This window comes from Balearica regulorum, chromosome 1, assembly GCF_011004875.1.
Source record: "Balearica regulorum gibbericeps isolate bBalReg1 chromosome 1, bBalReg1.pri, whole genome shotgun sequence".
NCBI classification, from domain to species: domain Eukaryota; kingdom Metazoa; phylum Chordata; class Aves; order Gruiformes; family Gruidae; genus Balearica; species Balearica regulorum.
In genome coordinates this window covers 67,236,400-67,257,377 of record NC_046184.1, presented here as the reverse complement: position 1 = coordinate 67,257,377, position 20,978 = coordinate 67,236,400, and the positions used below count along the sequence as shown (strand labels likewise).

Here is a 20,978-nt window from a genome sequence, read left to right as displayed (position 1 = left end):
TCTCCTGAATATGCAACTCCAAACGTGCAGGACGGAGGTTTTTATAGAGACTGGTTTTAGTTGGTGACCATTGTGTGATTTTTTTTTTTTTTTTACTAGCTTGTAAATGATAGCTCTTAAGTATCTGTTATTGAAAAGGGGACTGAAGGGTTTAACTTGCGGCGTGCAAGTCAAATTCTGTGTGATTGCCATCAGCTACCGGGAAGTGGGGAAAATTTAAAGCCAGTACAAAAACCTTTACCTTCAAACTTGAGTCTTAAATGTGGGAAGAGGGTATATTTTGGATCCAGAGAAAGAACTGGTGATGGAGAGAATGGTCAGTGGTTTACATCAGTGCTTTCTGGCGGTAGTTTATTCTAGAGAACAGCAGTGGGACAGATTTGACAATGGGAAGGCACTGAAGAGCGTAGAAGTACTCGCACAGGTGGTCTTAAACTCAGTAAAACTGAAAATTAAACAACTACTGAAATGTATGTGTTAATTCCTGTGAATTAAAGCAAAAATTGTTCAAATTAGTGAATGACAGACTGAAAATCTGGTCTGCTGGGACTATACTGTGAATTTCCCCAGGTTTACTTTGTCACGGGGGACAAATGATTCCATTCTTGGTGTCACAAGCAGCTGAGACTTAATTAACGCTTAGAAATTGCTTTGAGATCTTTTCGTGAAAAGCTATGAAGTTCTAATGATATTCAATTAAATGAAAAGAAAAGCAATGCTTTTCTTGGAGAATGATTAGAGTTCGAACTTCTATCACAAGGAATCATTTTCCGCTCCGGAGGCAGGCATGTTTTGATCAGCATTCTTATTCTTGGTGACAATGACTGTTTTGGTAGCAGAGATAAACATACTAGGAGCAGCGTTTGCACTATGTTGGTATAAAAAGCCTCCATCCCAGCTCAGTTTACGTGGTACGTTCAACTTTACATTAGGGCAAGCCCCATAGTAGAACCTTTAGGGATGTTCACTAAACCAGTTCTTCTCACACATGCGCAACTGTGCTACTTACCGTTGTCAAAAAACCTGATTTAAAACCACTTGGAAGGTATGGTGGAAAGCTACGAATAAAGAGGAACTTCCTGATCTTCTGATATAAACCAGGCTGTCCTCTTGTTCTTCAACATTGAGTCGATGTGGACTGCCTTGCCAATGAAGAGGAAGGCCCTGCAATTGTCACTCTTCTTTCCCACATTATGTCATGGCGATGTCGTGAGGCGTCATTGGCTCAAGTGAGGCGTGGACTAAAAGGGCTGGGGAGGTTGCTGTAGACTTATCAGTGTTTAGTGTCCTGCTGTTGCTACCTTCAGGTGAAGCTCAGAAGAAACATCAGTTTTGGCTGATGGCTCATGCATTTTTTTTGCAGCCCCACCTGGGAGAAGGCACCGATCAGACATTTAAATCCAGGCTGATCTGTCTCCTGTGACTACTGCTGATAGGAAACGTAGAGCATAATGTTGATTGAGTGAAGTGTACAATAGAAGTGTTGTCTGTGTAGAATCAAACAGGGTGCCCAAATGAAGGCTGGGAAGGAATTTCTTCTACACTCAGGGATCCAGAGGAATCCAAGACCTTTTTAAAGGTGTTAGCTCTCCCTACCCCAGATACTGTTCACCACAAGGTCACTTGGGTGTTTTTCCACTACTTAGATTTCCTGTGCCTCTGTGTGGCAGTACACACTTTCTGTTCTGTGGGGACAGGGAGGAAGATCTTTGGCTATTCTAAGAAAGGAGCTTCAGTGGGAGAAAATGAAAACTTAATGTTTGTGTACGCAGTTGATTAATTTAAGGTTACAAGGTGCCAAAACACCTTCTCAAGCTATCTGCCAAATATGATCCATAACATCAAGCAACATGGAAATAAAACTTACTTCTGACAGTCTCATAAAATTCTATCCAAACAGGATTAGTTTTCCTTTCAATAGTTACTAAAAAAATTTTTAAAAAAGAGAGAAAAGAAAAAAACCAAGTACTTAAGGCTATTACTACAAAAGATTGAGCTTCAGTGAGTAAATACTTGTGACAATTTTGTAAGGATGAGTGAAGACAATATAAATAACAAACCAGTTACTAGTACTTGCAGCATCTGCTGCCTAATACCTCGAGACTATTTCTGTGGCCACTGGTCTGGGAAGCAGCTCCACAGTGTTGTTCAGTATTAGCCCCCACGCTGCCAGTGGAGGAACGCAAAAGATCACCTATGAAACTCCAGCAGTACTGGTAGAAGAACCATTTTTTTCCCACTACTTCTTTTTAGATCATCCTTCCGAAAAGTTGTTACCGTGATGGTAGAATCTGTTGTATTTATATATCTTAACATTATTAATGGAGAAGTAGTTTGACCAAAAGTAGCCTGCTTAGTTTAAATAGAAGATCTAATTGTGTAATTTATTTGCAAATACAGACTTTCTACTTAGTATATGTTCTATATTATTTATTCTTCTAAAAAAAGGAAAGCCTGTCCACTTTCAGATCAGTCAGTGGTGGAAGGCAAATAAAAACGTTGGAATGTTAAATAAGAACTTGTTTGTGACCTTTTTTGGTGTTGTTTTTGTTAAAGGCAAAGGAAACAAGAAAAGCTGCTTTTCTGGGGAGGAGAACAAGCTGCAGGGGAAGAGGGAGGAGGGTGCTGTGATAATAGGTCAAAATTCTAAGTTTCCAGTTTTACATAACTTAATTCACAGTAGAGGGAGCAACTTGTGAAATGAGAGATTAAAAATCAAAATGAAATTATTTTTGTGTGAGAACCTGACCTGTGGAGAGTGAGGTATGCCAGATCCTGCTGAGGATAACCTGGCAACCTTGATCACCCTCCAATCTGAAAAGCCGTTCAGCATCACGGGAACGAGGCAATATGTGAATGCTGAAACACCTGCAAATCAGGCTCAAGGAGCAATCAAAGTGTGATAAACATTAATTAGTATAATACCCAAACCCTTAATGGAGGAAGGAATGTTGATTATACTATCTCACTTGGGATTTCTCTCTGTCAGAGATGGTGTATGATGACAGTTTCTGATTACACTTACTCAGACACAAAGACTTTAAAAACTGCTTAAATATGAAGGAGAGAAGAGCAGAAAGGAAACAAGTTGATCTTTCTTTGAGTGGTTGAATGTGTTTGACTTTACAAAAAAACACGCATTTTTGCTTTTTGCCTTTCAAACTTTTGAGGTGAATTGGCATTGTGAACTGCCTTTGAATGCTGCTCTGGATCGCTGTAAACTGTAAATGTCTCAGCAGCCTTTCCTTTGCTCTCTCCATCTCAGTCCTGCAGTGTTGCCGGCTGCTGGGGCAGAGGCGCTGCGTGGGAGTGGGGAGGGTAGGGCTTGGGCTTCTCACAGTCCATTTCAGGCTGCGCCAGTCATTGCTGCTGAACTCTGAGCCCAGCGCAGTGTGTAGGAACATCCATATGCGGTAAGGCTGTTTGTAAAGCACACTCTAGTGCCCCATAAAAACACTATCCTTTGTTAGCCAGCCAGAACACGCTTAGATATTCTAGCCTAGCTCTCTAAGCCTGTTTCACTCTAGTGGATTGTGCATCAAAGCCCTGAGTTAAGGGTACCGATGGCGATGCATTGATGTTTCCCCATCACTTCAGCAGCCTGAGGAGCCATAAAAGCCCATGGCCTTTTTTCCAAAAGATTCTCAGACAAATTAAAACTTGAAAAAGTTTGAGATTTTCTTCTCCACAGCATACAAGTAGAAGAGAGCAGTGGTGTGCCTCTGGGTCCCAGTAAAGAAGCGGGTGAGGAAGAGACTTGGCAGCCTGAGAAAGCTGACATTTAGCTCCCTCAGCACCACCTTCTGCTGCTGCTTTCATCCTGGGATGATGTCTCCCCGTCCCTGGGAGGTAGTGTGTCCTCACCTCACCAGTGGTTCTCTCACTTTTGGAAACCCACTGAAAGTTGTCCTAGAGGTTTAATGGTATCTCATTCATCAGTAGTAGTATTGTGCTGGTTTTGGCACTGGTGCTGTGGAAGGATGAATGGCAGCCAGCACTGTTATCTCCCTTGTTACCCTGCTGCAGCACCAGCTGCTTGGAGAGTCTGGGGATGTAATAAAATACAAGAACCATAAACTCTGGCCCTTCTAATTCATACCTCCTGCAGTAAGGGAGGAATTTAATAAAAGTGTGCTTTGTTGAAAAGAAAAAAAAAAAAAAAGCACTTTGACTTTTAGGCCAAAAGCCAAGGTTTTATAGAACGAATTTACCGTATGTACCCACAAGCTTAGAAGAGCAAGGCCGTGCATCCTCCTCCTATCTCTCAAGGCTGGAGCTTGGGCTGGGAGGAGACCAGAAGCCTGACTTGTTGTGATGTGTGCAGTCCTCATTTAAGGAAAAAGTCATTTAATACTTTGGCTGCAACTTCATTTCTCATTCTGCTCTGTAATGTTCTTTCTCCTTGGTTGATCGCTTACCTTTGTACTTCAGATATGAAATTGAAGTTCTTTGGTATTCTAGAGAGGTTTGTTCCCAGCCTCTCCTGCCTTGCCTTTCTCGTTCACCTTGGTGTGGAGCTTGCCTCTTCTCTCTCCCACTTTCCAAGTTTTGTCATCGCTGTCACTTTTGGGTGATGTGTACGTGCAACATAGCAAAGGGTCTCCTGCTGCTGTGATACTTCCTTCCAGCTGAATTCTGTCTTGCTCAGCCACCTTTCTGGGAATCTGTCAGCCTCTCTTTAAACCTGCTCTGATTTTAAGCTTTCTTCTGATGCTGTCTGATCCCTAGCAAATATAGGTGATAAAAGTCACAATTCTTTTTTGGCATTGTGGAGTGCTTGGAGACCCTCATAGAAATAAAGCATTATTGCCAGTGCTCACAGGCAGTGTCCAGTGTCCTGGATGCCAGATTCCTAATGCCTCAAATCTTTTTTCCTATGGGAGTAAGAGAACAGCAATTTTTCCCCTATGAGCAGACACAGACACAGCAGAGGAGGTCTTTCAGTAGCTGCCTGAATGTGAGATTTATCAGAGGAGTTTTAATGAGAACTGATCTGCTCTGTGGCTGCAGATGAGACAGAGGACATGAGGCCAGCGAGGGAGGCAATGAGGTGACAGAAAGTATTCCTGGGACCTGCTATGAGTGTTGGGGAGAGTCGCCTCGAAAATGGAGAGGAGCTCAAGGCAGCTCATCAAGAGACGAGATCTAAGTTGGGGGTGAGGCACAGGGGGGCTTGACTGCAAAAAGATTTCAGAGGGACAAGAGAACGTGAAAGCTTGAATCAAAGCAGCTGAAAGATTGGCTTTAATATCTGCTTAGATCAAAAATAAAAGTCTGTATGGATTAAGAGATAATCCACTAGATAGATTTAATCTGCCACATGTATTACTTCCCTGAAGAAAAGCACTGGGAGGGGAAGGTTGGTTTGGCTCAGTGCCCAGGATTTGAAGGCAGGTGATATATTCTCCTTTCTTCTGCAGGCCCCCTTTTGGCTTGTCCCGAAGCACGCATCCTGCCCAAAGGGAGGGGCTGTTGCTGTACGCCTCCTGCTTCTTTCCAACTCCAAAGTCACATTGAATCTAACTAAAGGGGTTTCTCAAGCAGAAAAGAGCACCGAGAGCAAAATAACAGAGCACTGACTAACAGGATAGGCACGGGGTAGGTTGAGATGCTGATGGTGTTTTTGGCTGTCTGAGCTCAGGGTTCTGAGGGGCAGTAATGGGCCATTTTGTTAACACTTACCGCTCCTGTCCTGATTGCAATTGCCTTTCAAACCAACACACTCCTCCTTAAATGGTGGTTGAGGTCTGAATGCCACCTTGCTTCAAACACTTTGCCCCTGAAATCCTTGGCAACAGCCCTCTCCATCCCTTCCTGTTTCCTTTCCTTACAAACACCAGGTTGACTCCTTGGATAAGTTCAGTTTCCACAGCAATAGAAATACTAAAGTTGCTGGAGGACACTTGAACATGAGGGGTTTTTTTCCATGTATTTTTTCAGTATCAATATGGTATATTGTCTCTTTGAACTAACACGTGCAACTGTATCTTGAACTGTACATGCATAACAGTTATGCACTTTTAGGAGCCTGTAAATGTGATGGAATTTGGATTAGTTGGATTGAGGGGGTTTAATAATTTTTTTCAGAGTTATCTTGCTCAGCAGCAAATAAATGAATTCTGTAGACTGGCATGGGCCTGCATTTGTACCACCTCAGGTGAAGGTTTTTGGCAGATCTCCTAAGGTCAGTGGGATTTGGCGTGTCACATCCTAGTGTAAGAGATCACAGGAGAAAGTACAGGGTGCCTCAGAGAAGAGCCATCGTGATTTGAAATACCTGAGCTGGCACTGGACAACTTCCCCAGCTTGTCTGCCTGATACTGTCCTTTCATGGGTGAATGTAATCTCTCTCAGTTCTATTTGGTAGGCAGAACGGATGGATGAAGCTATAGATGTCTTCTGTCATTCCCTTCTGGATGTATCGTTACTGTTGCTGCTGGTGCCCAGTAATTGCCAGTCACGCTCTGTTTTTAGGGATGCCTCCTTCTTCAGAGAGGTTCCAGCAAACCTTAGATGAGAAAGACTTATGCAGCGCTGTGGGCTGAGAGGTGCTCTGCTTTCTGTTCTTCTCCGGATGCTGTCCATGCGCTACAGGAGGTCTTCGTACTCAGGCACCAAGAAGCACTTTGCGATAGCCAGCACTACCTGTGGTTGGTGGGGGTGTCAAGGCAGTTGTGGCACCATTCCTCTCCTAAACTGGGTGCCTTAGAGGATTAATGTTAGATGCGGAAGTGGTTAAGGGTGAAAGGTAAGGATAAATGGGATTCCTCAAAACCTCCTGTGCTTCTTCATAGCTAGCAAAAGAGTGAGTGTGAGATGGGAGAGGAAGAGGTGATACCTGGTGAAGCAGTGGGAATAATGCAGGACCGACAAGGGAATGAGGGAACGAGGGAACCATTTCACTGCCTCGCTTGACCCACTCTCATGCATGGAGTGGGAAGGAGGAGAACGGTTGCTCGTTTCCAGGCCTTAGCTTGCATAACTACTTGCTTAACATTTCCTTCTGGAAGAGGAACATGTGCCTGGTCAGCCCAAGAATTGTGTCTGGGAGTCAGCAGGGTACTGGCTAAAAGGCAATTGATACCTCCCTTTTATTTGGAGCTTCAGAAAGGCTTTGTTGAGCTCTTCTAGGAGAAGGGTCTACTCACAGGTGAGAGGGAAAATTGCATCATTGATTTGAGGGAGAGAGGCAAAGCAGAAATAAATGACCAATTTTTTTTCAGCTTTGAAGGAAGTAAAAATAGTCAGATGCCCCCAGGAGCAGTGCTGGAAATAGTGTCAATCAATACAATTATGAAACATCTAGAAAAGAGGTGAACTGTGAGGTGGGAGAATTTGCTGGGGAGAGCAGTTAGGTCCTTCAGAGGCATCTCACACTTTAACAAGACAAAGCAATGGGACGGTCCTATGACACATGAAATTTGCTGCAAACAGGTGCTAGGAAATGCACACTGAAAGGAACAACAGAAACTACTCTGAGAACCTATCAAGTGTATAAGTGATGTGGACTTACTCCACTGAGACAGTGGGAGGGTGTGGGAAGGAAATCATGAACAGATTTGTACTTAGTGTTGGTACAAAATACAAGCTGTTAGGCTGTATTTAAAATAAAAGGATGGGGAAATGGAGAATAATTCTGAGAGGGAGAGTCTCATGAGGTTCAGTTTTGCTCATCTCCCACTCCAAAAAGAATAAAGTGGAAACAGGCTGCGTGCTCTCCTGCCATATGCATAAGGAGGGATTTTCATGCCTCCAGAAAGAGAGGAGCATGCCTATAAACAAACAGAAGCACTTAAAGCTGTTTAGAGAAAGAGGTGGGGGTCTTTCGGAAAGATACAAGGTGAATAGGCTGCTTGTACTCACTGGTTTTTCACTACCTGCAATGGGAGGGCTTTAGTGGAGTCCATTTCTCTACTGAAATAGGGAATGTGCTGCACAGAGTGAAAATACTTGAAGAGACAGGTTTGGTACAGTTTGAAAATGGGAACTATGGATCACTGCTGATGTCAAATTTGTCGCTAAAAGGAGTTATACAGAGAGAGTGGGGAAAAAAGCATGGGAGCTCTCTACTCAAAAGCAAAGAATGACTTTTGGTGAAATTTAAAGGCAATACTTGAGATTGATTTTTACAAGCACAAAGTGATCCAATGGAACTCATTGCTACAAAACATCGCTGAAGTGGAGTGCTATCTCTCCTAATGCCATAAAAATATTCTTTGCTGGTTTCATTAGAGGGGTGAAGATTCAGAACAATTTTCAGCTATTAAGCTTGAAGCTAGGGAGAACCTGCATGGGGTTATGTATGGGGAAGGAAGGTCTCTTCTGAGGAGGTGACTCCATAGTTACCTGTAGCTGATGCCTGGTTCCAGTGTCCCTCCTAGCTTCTGGCTGAACCTGTTCAGTTCCTACAGCATGGTAGTGGCTGTGCATGGCATGCTGGCAGTTGCAGTAGCGTGCCCAGCTGCAAGGTGTCTGCTATAAGTGGTGTGGGAAAGGAATATTTCCACGTAGTGAATGCAGAGGTACTTAACCAGTGACCGCTATCCCCTGTTGCCAGAGATTGCTTTTTACCTCAGTCCCAAAGCGTTTTGATGCTGATCTAGTTATGCAAAAATTATGCAAGTTAGCGTGCTTTATTGCTCCAAATGAGGACCTAATGTTGTTTAACTGATGTGGAAACCAAATCACAAAGCTGCAAAGCAACGTGGAAGAAGTTGTGCAACAAACTGCTGGTATAGTAGAGGGCAGGCTAAGCCTTGTGAGTCCTGAACTCTGCTCATTGGCATGTGTTGCCTTTCATTTTTAACAAGTCATTTTTATTAAAAATATGTTGGTAGTTGATAACTGGCTGTGGCTTTCTTGTCAGCAGTACCTGCAGAGAGGCGTAGGGCTTGTGGCACTCTGGTGTCACAAAAAAGCTGCAGTTCTCCATCTTTCTGTGCTGTGCCTCAAAACAGCCGCAGGAATGTTGTGCTGTGAGTCACGGACTAGACCTACCTTCGTGTCGGAGTACATAAAACTCTCAATGGGACCGAGACAAGCGTATCTCAACAAGCACTATTTTGCCCTATGAAACAATCCAGTCCACAGAGATTCACATCTTTCCCTGAGGGCCTGGGCACTGACTATTGCCAAAAAATCTCTGGCTCTAGATTCTTCATCTTAAGAAAGGTGCTTGCCTCCTAGGATCTCTCAGCGGGTGGAAGCCAGCCGGGCACAGCTTCAGGCAATTGGTGAGAGAGTCACACTCGCTCAAGCGAAGATTGAGAAGATAAAGGGCAGCAAGAAGGCTATTAAGGTAGTGACTTCAGTGAAGGCTGCGTGGCCTCTCTTCTTCCTTCCACCTTCTGTCTTTACTCCAAATGTAAGCTCTGGAGAAGAACAGGTGCTCGGCTGCTGCCCGCTTACCTCTCCATGCCTTGCTGCTGAGCAGGGTTATGAAGAGAATCTCCTTCCTGACTCAGCCAGCTGATGATTTTTAGACCGATGAGCCACACAGCTCCAGGCCTTATGAGGCCTATATAAGTTGCTGCCCCAGCTGCTTCCTGAGAAAGAGAAAAGGCATGTGCTGAGTTAAGCCCAACACCCTCACACTTCAAGCTCATAGCCACGTTGGCTATTTGAATGAAAGCTGCTGTTAAGGAGCCTCCCCTTAGTGCATCTCAGTCCTGTCGAGCCATGTAAAACTGGTGAAAATCCTTCTTCCCCCATTCTTGCTCCATTTGTACATGGTATTTCCAACTCCCTTCCTGCCAGTGGAAGCCTTTTTGCCAGTGATCTCCTAGTACTTTATATAGAGAGAGAAGCTGTGGCACTTCCAGTTTCAGAAGTGACAGGCCATGCATGTTTGGGTCTGTGCAGATAGCCCTTAGGAGCCTGTTGACTCTAAGGCTGTCCATTCCCACTGGCAGCACAGATTGTGCACTCACTCCACTCCATGTGTTTCTGTGTTGTGGGATTGCCTAGTTGTTGGAATTTTCCAGTCCTTCCATGTTTCTCCACAGGTATTTTCCAGTGCCAAGTATCCAGCCCCTGAACGGTTGCAGGAGTACAGTTCAATTTTTGCTGGTGCAGAAGACCCAGCTAAACAGAAGTGCCCAAGACACAAGATTCAGAGCAAACACCGAATGCTGGATGAGAAAGCTCTGCAGGTAAGGAGGAGGAAGAGAAGCTGGGAAGCTTCATCTTTTTGATGAAGTAGACCAGGGCTTTAGGATATAGGCTGGGAGGAGAACATCTTTTCAGCTTGGCTTGTTGATGAGGGTGTGTGAGGTTGGGCTGGGAAGCTTTTGGAGCAGCCAGTTTGAGAAGGGCATGTCAGTACAAAACCTGCTGGGTGGTTGAGTGCTCTGGGTGGCTGTTGGCTGCCAACTCTCTGGAGAAGTTCCGTTTCCTGAAATGCCACCATTTCCTGCAGTGGTGCTGGTGGGTGCTGGTGGCTGGCCTTACGGCTTTGGCTGTGCATAGCAAGGCAGCTGGGATCAAAGCCATAATTTTTTGAAAAATTGTTTCTGAAGGCTCTAATATAAGCAGTGGTGAGAAGGGAAAGGTAACAGTGCTTGTGAGTGTGTCAGGAGAAAAAGGAGTTATTAGGGCATTTTTCTGTCCCCGGAAAGCATTGCACTTGGGTATTGTGCCTCCCTGGTTCCCAGCTAAGTTTTACATCTTGTGGGGGAAGACCATTTTGCTTTTTTACATCTTTTTTTGTGCTTTGCTTCTCCTTTGCCTTGTGTTCAGCTATTGTAGGTTGCCCTTCAGCCCTTCAGAGGGGCTGAGTCTCTCAGTATCCAGTGCATTTGGGGCTTCCAGGTGTGCCCATAGCACAGATGTCTGCAGCTGGTGGTGTTGAAGGAGGTCCTGAAGTATTGAGTTCTCTTTTAGCCTGGGGACTGAGTGGCAGAGAGGGGCTTCTGAGGGAGGTCTGTGAAGGGGTAGGTTTGGTGGGAAATGCTACCAAAGGATTCTCCAACAATTTGAGTCAACATCCCCGGGTTGGAAGGAGGGGAGGAAGAGTTGCTGTGTTTAAAGTTTAAAAGTTGCTGTGTGTGCGCTGTGCCAGGAGTAGCAGATGTGCTGTTCCTGGCAGGTTAGGGATCAACCTGACAACTTCCCTGCTCTCCACCCCTAAAGAGACTTCCTTCCTCATCCTTGTGTGCCTTGGCCCAAAAATAAAGTTGCCACTGAATAATTTATCACGCTAAACTTTCCTGAGTTTTAATGGAGTTGAGACCTCACACAGTGAAGTAGTTATGAATTTTTCAGCCAGGCCAGGGAAGCAGGGTTGCTGGCCGAATGGACAGCTGGCAAACTCAAGCAGGGTTCGTGCTTCCTTTGAGCCCTGGCAGTAGCACAGGGCAGAGTGGCGTGGGACCTGCTGCTGGCTGGCCAGGGGAGGCCGGTTATGGCTGAGCTGTCTGGCTGGTGGCCCCATTCCTTTGGAGAGCATGGCGGGAAGCAGAGGTAGGCAGTGAGTGAGCAGGGGAGATGTCCTTCCTCCCTGCAGGGCTGGTGCAAATGTACAGCCCCTCGCTCAGGGAGTGGATTGAGAAGAGCATCAGCTGCGAAAAAATACTATCCCATGAAGAGCAAATGGCCCGCTGGCTCCAGTAGGCTCTGCATGCCCTGCCCTGCTGCCCCTGCCATCTGCCTGCAATGCCACCGCTTCCCTGTCCCAGGCGGTCTCTGTACTATTGCCATGTTCTGCCCTTTGTGACCGAGGCTGCCATCACCACAGGGACTTCGTTGCAGGCCCCGTGGGATGTTTGTATTTGTTCCTCCCCTCCTGTGACCCATCTTTCGACCCTCCCTTGGGGCTGTTAATCTTTCCTGACCTTACCTCATGCAGCGGTCTTGTTAGTCTTGCCAAGCTTGTGCACACACTAGCTCCTGCAGCTCTTTGGTGGGACGGGGGGATGCTGCTGTGCTGGCAAGTGGCTGTCAGCTGATGAACGATGGAGAGGCTGGCGCCAGGAGCAGCTGGTGTGCCGCGTGGGGCTCAGTGCGGCCGAGCTCTGACCACGTTCCAGGGGAACAGGCCCTTCTCAGCCATAGCTGAGCACGGAGCCTGACATGCCTTGCAGTAATGAAATGTGACAGAGGGAAGTCTAATGTTTGCATTTATGCCCTCCTCAATTATTCAGGGCTTTCAGCAGAGGCTCGCTGCCTGTTTTCACTTCTAATGAGGGCCTCTTTGCTGGGAGCAGTCGCAGTGGCCTTTGCTAACTTCACTCACACATGCACACACGCCCCACCAGGAAAGCAAGCTCTGCTCGTGTCAGTTTGAGGGTCGGTTGTGGCAGCCTGTGCTCAGCGCTTAGGATTTGTGTTCTGGGGGTGTCCTGGTTTCGGGAAAAGCAGCTGAGTTGGCAATGTGCGTGGTTCTGCAATTTTATTTAATGTTTCTCTCCTGGGAAATTTTCCTTTCCCCCTCCACACCCCCTGCGAGTGAAAACTCAGCTGTTGAGAAGACACAGTTTAGATTGGTAAGGTAAGCACTGATGGATAAGAGTGCCAGAAACAGGGTCCTTGTGGTAAGCCTGGAAAGCAGCTCGCTTTGCACATTGGTGTGGTAGCAGCTAAGCAGGATTGAACAGTGAGTTGGCTGCAGCCCTGTGGGGCTTCTTAGGCAGTGGGCGCTGCCTTTGTGGTGGGACCTGTGTCTGGGTGCTGCAAGTGCCCCTCAGGAGGCTAGAAGACTAGGTGGGAGACATGGTCTGCTTGGGCTTGGGAAGAGATCCAAGCAAAAGTTACAGTCTATTGCTGGAGTAACCTCACAAGGCTTCAAAAATGTCAGTAACTTGGCATGTCCTTATGAATTCTGCCTCCACCATGGGCATGAGGAGGCTGAACTGGGTTTTTGGCACTTGCTCATTATCAAATGCTTTTCCAGCTAGCCTCAGCATGCCATTGGCATGGAGGGAATGGGGTTTCTGGTGCATCAACCCAATTGCCTTTGTAAGAGTGTAATTAAAGAGTTGTAATTAAACTTTAAGAACCAGGGTGACTTTATATATTTTTAACTGTAGGCTGTTAAGGAGAAAGATGCCTGGAAATGCAGCGTCCTTAGGGGTGTGATTCTGCCAGGTGCCAAACCCCAGGCTGGGGGGTTTGAGTATTCCAGCACCCACCATGACTTCAGTATGAAAAGGTTGCTGAACCTTTGGCTTAAGGTCTTAGTGTCCCTATAAGAAAACTCATTTTTAAATGGCATGTTAACTGGTGGAATTCACAGTTGCAGGATACTATTGATGGTAGGTAGCTGTTCTAAATTTCAAAACAGATCTAGGTACTTGAATAAGACTAGCACTTTGGTGGCCTTTAAATTAGAAGGATTATGTAGAGCCTCACGTTTCAGAGTAATACTCATGCTTAGTGCTTTTATAACTGCCTTAGATGAGACTTAAAAGTAAATGTAGGTAATGGTTGGTTTCTCACTCCGCCCTTAAAGTGACGCACAATCTTCCAGTGCTAATTGAAATCTACAAAGAGAGAATTAAAAAAAATATATATGACTTGAGGGCTAAGCATGTGTGAACAGTTCTAGCAAAAATGTCAGTACTCCCTCATGCTTAAAAAATTAAACATTGGAAGATGAATATTCATGATCAAAAGAACCTTTATTTCTGAATCGCTGCTTCTGTGGTCTCTAAATAACAATTTATGTATTTTTGCCTACTTGCTGCTCTAAAAAGTCAAGATGTTTATTTCAGTGTATTTTTCACAAGTTGGAATGTGTTATTTTGGGGGAAAAAAACATTTAAATCAAAACCTCCCAGGTCTTTTCTTACAGCATTTTATAGACTCAGAGCATCGTACAAACTCTTAGTGGATTAACTGAGCTGTGACTAAGCCATTTCCTAGGATTTCTGGCTACCAAATTCGAGCCTGAAATTTCAATCTGCAGAAACTGCTTACGTCGCTGAGATGTGGTCTTAAAACAGAACCAACGGTGGTCTCCATTTCCCCCATACAACTACAAGGAGGGAAGAAGGACTTGGAGAATGGGATAGAGTAGGGATGCTGGAAGTAGTGAGGCAGTAGGAAGCTGTGGACAGTGTTTGAAGTGGTCATCTTCTGGTGACAGAAGAAAACCGCCAGAGCGTGGCCAATTATTTAAACTGACAAACTGTCCTGGTTAGTGCTCTGGTTTCTTCTGGTATGAGCACTTACCACCTCGTAGCTGCTGGGCTACAACTTGCCCACAACTTTTTGTGAAGAAAGGAGTTGTGAAGGGGCTGAGGAAAGGTGTGGGGAGGGGTCTGGGGTGGAGGTTTGTCCATCCCAGGCTGTCTCTGGGTTCAGGAACTGATGCCTTTCCTCCCTCTACAGCAAAGTGTGCTGTGGGCACTGAGCTTCATCCCCCAGAGCATGTGGCAGCGGGCACTGTCACACTAGCTGAAACACTGGTCTGAGCTGGGATGGCAATTCCTGTGCTCTATAAAAGTCAAGCACTTCAGATGTAATAAGTCCTTTTCTAAAGGGAGCTCTATATATTATGCATGAAGTTTTAGAACCGAGAGAGAGGAGATTTCAGTTCATTAGAGTTGAAAACTCCTGCAAATCCCTCAGGCTTTGCAAAACCATCTGGCACACGTTCTACCCTGCGCACTCCCTTCTGCCTGATCTCTTGCCTAGCGCAGGCACTCTGTTTTCTCCTAACCTCTTTTTCCTTTGCCTTCCCTGCACACCCCACCCGTGGGATCACATCTCTTAAAACATCAACTGAAGGCAGCAGAGGGGAGGTAATAGAGATGTTTGGGAGACTCTGCCTGCATGAAAATGTCTAGTAGTTGGAGAGACTGTAACAAATGCCTTTTAGACTGTGGTGCTTGATCCCTGCTGCTGGCTATAGAGCCCGAGTGGTGGTTTTATTTTGGCGGATGTTTGCCACAGCAACACCTGTTCAGTATGACCCATCCATGGTACCAAAAGCACATGCCATGAATCTAAACTGCTGAGATTTGTCTTGAGTGTGGGGTTGCAACATTGTCCATGTGCTTCCTTGCTCAAAGGGAGGTGGAGAGGGAGCAATAGGGTTCCCAGACCATGCAGTGGATCCAGCAGTGTGGGTTGTGGTGGCTGGGGAGAGCTGTCTCAACAGCTGTGGTTTTAGTGTCTTACCACCTGTTATCTGTCTTCTTGCAGGAGAAGCTCAAGTACTTCCCTGTGTGCCTGAGCACCAAAATTCACCAGGAAGATGACGCAGAAGAAGGCCTTGGCAGCCTCCCCAGGAACATCAGCTCCCTCAGCTCCCTGCTGCTCTTCAACACCACCGAGAACCTGTGAGAGCTGGAGCAGTGCTGTGCTGCTCACCTGCCCCTACTTGTCCTCAGAGGAGCTTTCCCTTCCCCAGGGGCAGTAACTGAGAAGCAGCAGTAACTGGTTGCTTTCCTGGGGGTCTTACATATCAGGCTCCTGATAGGACAGGGTTTGCTATCTCTCTGCTGGCTTCCAGCTAGCAACCCTTTCTTCCCTACTCTTTCCCTTGGGTGGAAGGAGTTGTTTTGTCTGCACCTGATCCCCCACTCACCTGTTTTCAATGCAATTTTGCACTTCCCTTCCCCAACTTAGTTTTTCATGTCATTCCTCTGGAATTTGTCTCCAGCCTTGAGAGCTGCTGTCACTCCTGCCCTTCTCTGCCCCATGTGCAAGCCTAGGTGCTGCTCCTTCTCCTGATGATTCCTCACAGCAACACTTTACCGCTCTCGCTGATTTAATATCTTCACTGCCTCCTGCACTGTAGTTCCCTTTCCCATTGGGCTTTGCTTCATGGTTCCTCCTTCTGCTCATATTGAAGAGCTTCTTTAAGCCCTTCTTGAGCTTTCAGCTGCTGGAACTCCTCTTTCTTCTCCTGAGCCATGGATTATTTCCCCTCTTTGTCTTTCCTCCTGGACCTTGAGTGACAAGTCACCAGGAGAGACTGGTGTCCTGCTGCAGGCTGTAGAACAGTTTCAGGCCAGGTGGTGGAAAGGGGAGAGCTTGGTAATGATGGCAGTGCAGTGGGGTTTTGCTTTAGGACAAATGTGGAGGCTGCGCTGGCAGGGTGAAGAGCTGATCGCTGCCTGGTTTTGGAGGGGTGAGGCAGGAAAATAGGGCTAAAAGAAGGAAACTGGAAGGCCCAACGTGTTCCACCTTTGTGAGTAAGGAGGTCTCTACCTTCAAGGCCTTCTTGGGTACACTGTTTCTTCTGGCCTTGGCTCTCAAGGTGGCATCACTGAAATGCTTGTTCCCTACCCTTAGGTACAAGAAGTACGTTTTCCTGGATCCTCTGGCTGGAGCAGTAACCAAAACCCACGTGGCTCTGGAAACGGAGACGGAAGAGAAGCTCTTTGATGCTCCTCTCTCCATCACCAAAAGGGGACAGCTGGACCGACAGGTGAGATGCAGGTCCTTCAGAACTTCAGAGGATTGTGCTCAGCTCTCTGAGAAGAGAGGCCTTCTGTAGGGTGGAGAGCACAAGGAGAATGGCCTCTCATGGGGCTGCAGAGTGTCTCATCAGAAGGCCCTTGCCTGTTCTTGTGCTCGAAGTCCTGGTGCGAGCTTGATGGGTGAGACAAAACCTTCAAACTTGGCAGGTGTTTTTCTCTGCTCAAGCCTTTGCTTGAAACTAGGAAGAGTCCTCCACCTCTTTGTCATCCTGCAGCCTGCCTTCTCTGACCCGGGTCTGCAGGGGTGGCCTCGGAGTACAGGGAGCTGCCACAGGACAAGGCACAGAGTTGTAGGGGTAGCTGATGAGCAGCCCCTGTACCAAGGCACACGAGCCCAGCTCTGACTGCCACCCAGGCCATTCCCTGCAGTGTGCAAGGGAAAGCAGGTGCATAATCATTACCTTGTCTTTTTGTTTTGGGTTTCTTTTAGGTAGCTGAAAATTACTTCTACGTGCCAGATCTGGGCCAGGTCCCTGAGATTGATGTGCCGTCCTACCTGCCAGACCTGCCTGGCATTGCTGCAGATCTCATGTACAGTGCTGATCTGGGCCCCGGCATCGCACCGTCTGCCCCTAGCAGTGCTATTCCAGAGCTGCCCACTTTCAACACTGAGTCAGTGGAGCCTTTGCAACCAGGTATTTCCAATCGCTGATCCCAGGACCCTGTGAATGAGGAAGGCAGGGATTGCTGGAAGATGGAAACAAGGCAGGAAGTCCCTTGGTGGAGATTTCAAGATGGATGTTGGAGATACCTCTGGCTTGTGCTTGGGCCTGAGTCAAAGCTGGAACCTGCTGAAGTGCTGGCCAGACTCCAGGCCCCTTACCTCCCTCACCCTCTGTGGGAGGAGGGAGCATGGTGTGCAGGGACTGCCCTTGTGGCAGCCTGGCGGGATGCCCTTGGGCGAGCGGGGTGCAGCTGGGGAGGGCAGAGTAGGGGAATCTTAAACTCTGCCTTGGCCCTGCCTGCTGTCAAGAGATGCTGCACAGGGTGGGAGTGCTCTGCTGCACGGTGCGTGCTGAGGACTCTGATCTGTTGCCTATCAGGCATGCAAAGCTCTGAGCTGAAGCTCTCAGCGTGCTGTCCTCAGGGACACTTCAGATGCAACTTCTTTCATCTTTCAGACCTTCAAGATGCTGAGCTATTGCCGCCGCCTCCCCCACCACCGCCACCTCCTCCACCACCTCCCGTTATGCCAAGTACCGTGCCTCCTCCACCACCCCTGCCCCAGCCCACCACCCCTGCTGAGCCAGCCCGGACAGGGAGCGAGGAGAGAAGCGGTGCGGTGCCTGCAGGTAAGGGCTGGGCATCTCCACAGCTTCACCAGCAGAATCTAACTCTGACTCCATGGCTTCAGCCTGTGTCCTTGGTTGGTTTCCTGTGGCTTCCCAGCCTTCTGGCAGAGGAAGGAAGCTGCAGTGGGAGGGGAAGCTGCTCCTGCCTGCCTGGGAGCTGCGAGCCTTCAGTTCCCCCTCGATGGGGCTGCTGCTGGCTGGGCTGAGCATAAGCCCATCACTGAGACGTGTCTGGGCCTGGCTCACAGGAGCTGGCAGGGTATCAGAGAAGCCCTTTCTGTGGGGCTTTGGCTGGGCCTGTAGCTGATGCACTGACCCATGGCTGCTGCCTGTTGTTCCTGTCCCTGCAGCTTCAGTCCAGGGAGCCCCGAAGGAGGTGGTGAACCCCTCTACTGGGCGTGCTAGTCTCCTGGAGTCCATCCGCCAGGCCGGTGGCATCGGAAAGGCCAACCTTCGCAGTGTCAAGGAGAGGAAGCTGGAGAAAAAGAAGCAGAAGGAACAAGAACAAGGTGCTGAGGCTCTTTCTTTGGCAGAACTTACTTGCTGCCCCAGTCTGGGGAGGTGTAGTTCAGGAGGGAGACAGGCAAGCCAGGAGCACAGTGAATGTACAGAGCGAGCAGAAAGGCATTGTCTGTCCTCACAGGCTGGTGTAGGTCTCGGGTGTTTCCCATTCAGCCACAGCTCTTGTGAACTTGCTAAACCCCATCTGCCAGAAGGGCATTCCTGTTCTTGGTGGAGACCTGCTCTGTCTCAGGGTATGCGTAGAAGTTTCACGTGTGCTGCCTGGGGACAGACAAAGGAAACCCTGGGGCCAAGAGGGGCAGGGCCGAGCCCGTTTGAGCATGGTGGGTTAGGTAGCTGGGGAGGGTATTGATGGAGCTGGGTTGGCAGAATGGGACTGCAAATGCCCAGCCCCTCTTGCCCCTCAAGGAATTCTACTCTTGGATTTCCCCAGAAGATGCTGTTACCTGCATTGCTGGTCTTTCCCTGACCTGAAACTGGACTATAATGGGAGAGATTAGGGGTGGGAGACAAGATTAGAGGTTTGGCTTTTTTTTCCTTTAACCTGAAGGCAGTATTGCAGGAGAATGCTTTCGCTGTAGTGCTAGGTTCAGACTGATGCTGCTTCTTGTCAGACTTGTTTTGCTCTGTTTCAGTGAGAGCTACAGGACAAGGTGGAGATTTGATGTCAGACCTGTTCAACAAGCTGGTGCTGAGGCGCAAAGGTACCGTGCTGCAGGGTGGGCTGCTCCTTCCCCCCAGGAAACTGGGAGAGCCCCTTTCTGGCACCCTAGTCGTGTCAGCCACAGGGATAGAGACACTTTCCCTGGTGAGCATGCCAGAGCCTGGTGGTACCTGGGGAATTTAGTGCCACTGTCACCCCTCAGCACCAGGTGGAGGAGGGCAGGGACTTGCTCAGGTGGCACTTTAGTTAAACGAGCCCTTGCACAGGGCTGCGTGGCATTTAAGCATGTTGCCTGTTCTGTTTGCCTGGGTCAGCTGGGTGCTGGGAGCAGTGGCACAAGACGTGGTTTTTTTCCCACTCCCCTTTGCTGAGCCTCTTCGTTTCCTTCCCTCACAGGTATTTCAGGGAAAGGGCCAGGAGCTGCTGGAAATCCCGATGCTCCTGGAAGTCCTGCTGGTGCCTTTGCTCGTATGTCGGACTCAATACCACCCCTCCCACCCCCACAGCAGCCTGTGGGTGAGGAGGATGAGGATGACTGGGACTCATAGATGGGGTCAGTTGAGTGTCAGTGTGAATCCCAGGACTCTTGAACTAAGCACCTTTGAGAGACACCAGCCTGAGGGAATATGTCCTGGAGGGTGGGCACTGGCATGGCAGGCGGACTCTGTTGTGTCTTTTTGAAGAGGAGCAGGAACAATAGGAGGTAACTGCTTCTGAGGTTATCAATGAGGGGTTTTTTTTCTTCTGTTTTCTGCTATTCTCCACCCAAATACTACATTCCATCTCAAATGCTGCTGCTGCTCATGCTGGCACAATAAATCCTGCCTTAGCTGGCAGGCAGTGGGGGGGGGGAGCTGTGCTCCGAGGATCAGAACTAGCATTGCTCCTGATTTAAAAGGCCCTCAGTCTTTCCTAATGTGACTGGTGATGACTGTAAAAGCATCTCTTCCAGGCAAACAGCCCTTGTCTCATTTGTCTCCTTGCTGCTTGCTTGCTGAAGCTCCTGTTTGCTTGTTGTTGCTAGAAGAGAGAATGAGAGAGTGTGTGTGTGTGTGTGATCCTTCGTGGAGGTTTAATTCCCAGTGCCTCCACACATGATGGTTTCTTTCTCCACGTGGCTCATGGTAATTCTTTGGCTGTTGCTGTCTGAAAAATTTTAATAAAGTTGAAGGAAGCAGGTCCTTTCAGCCTTCGCTCTGGCAAAAGAGGGAAGCATGCTCAATGAAGTATCTTAAAGGAAAGCCCAGCTGTCCCCTCTCATCTCATGCAGGGGCTAGCGTTACAGCCCAGCACCACCAGCCACAGGGCCAAAGGGCACCAGCTGTTACTCCCACTGCTGCTTTCACTGGGGTTAAGGCAGAGCTTGCACCAGACAGTGGGCTTTACACCTGCTGAAGGGGCAGGAGAGGCACCACAAAGTTTCTCAGAAGCAGCTGTTTCTTTCCCTGTGGCGCTAATTAACATACAGAGAGTGCACACCAGCTCTGTGTCTAATTATAAGTGCTTCCTTCATTGTGAAGAGCCTTGAGAGGCAGCATCCAGCTGCTGAAACTGGCAAGGAGGCAAAAGCAGCCCCTGGGAAGAGACTTGCTCAGGATGACAGAAAGAGCTGGGGCTGGCTGTGGCATTACAGAACTGACCCTGTTGTAATCACTGCCCTCCACCACTGACCTGTGACCTAGGAAAGAACCTCAGGAAGGTTACACTAAAAAAAAAAAAAAAAAAAAAAAAAAGTAGTTTTACTATTTGAATTACTTTGAATTCAAAAACCTAGGCAGTAAAAAGAGCAGAGCAATCCTGTACTTAAGCGTGATCAAAGGAGAAGTGCTATATATGGCCATATCTTTATTTTCCTTGAAAGAATGAACCACTCCTTGAATCTATTGTCTGCTTGAAGCAAGGTAGAAAGAAGGGGATAAGAAATGTTACCCATAGGTCCCCTCTGTCTTACCAGTCTGACCGTGTAATTCCAACATGACACAAACTAATGGCCTGATAGTTTACAATTCTTGTGACAAGCTCTATGTTTTCATGGGTCATCACGCCCCCTGCACTTGGTGGTTGATGGGAAAA

At 47.7% G+C, this 20,978-nt stretch overlaps 1 protein-coding gene across 7 annotated transcripts in view; it reads left to right on the top strand.

The window, feature by feature from the left end:
- WASHC1 (WASH complex subunit 1) overlaps positions 1-20,084 on the top strand; it is a 44,922-nt gene extending 24,838 nt beyond the window's left edge. For all 7 annotated transcript variants that reach the window (XM_075756275.1, XM_075756286.1, XM_075756315.1 and 4 more), the window contains 9 exons: positions 9,187-9,298; positions 10,005-10,151; positions 15,145-15,281; positions 16,240-16,375; positions 16,858-17,062; positions 17,549-17,719; positions 18,070-18,228; positions 18,877-18,945; positions 19,302-20,084. In XM_075756275.1, the coding sequence (XP_075612390.1) occupies positions 9,187-9,298; positions 10,005-10,151; positions 15,145-15,281; positions 16,240-16,375; positions 16,858-17,062; positions 17,549-17,719; positions 18,070-18,228; positions 18,877-18,945; positions 19,302-19,453 (1,288 nt within the window). In that variant the 3' untranslated portion in view covers positions 19,454-20,084. The remainder of the gene's footprint in view (positions 1-9,186; positions 9,299-10,004; positions 10,152-15,144; positions 15,282-16,239; positions 16,376-16,857; positions 17,063-17,548; positions 17,720-18,069; positions 18,229-18,876; positions 18,946-19,301) is intronic.
- The last annotated feature ends 894 nt before the right edge of the window (positions 20,085-20,978 follow it).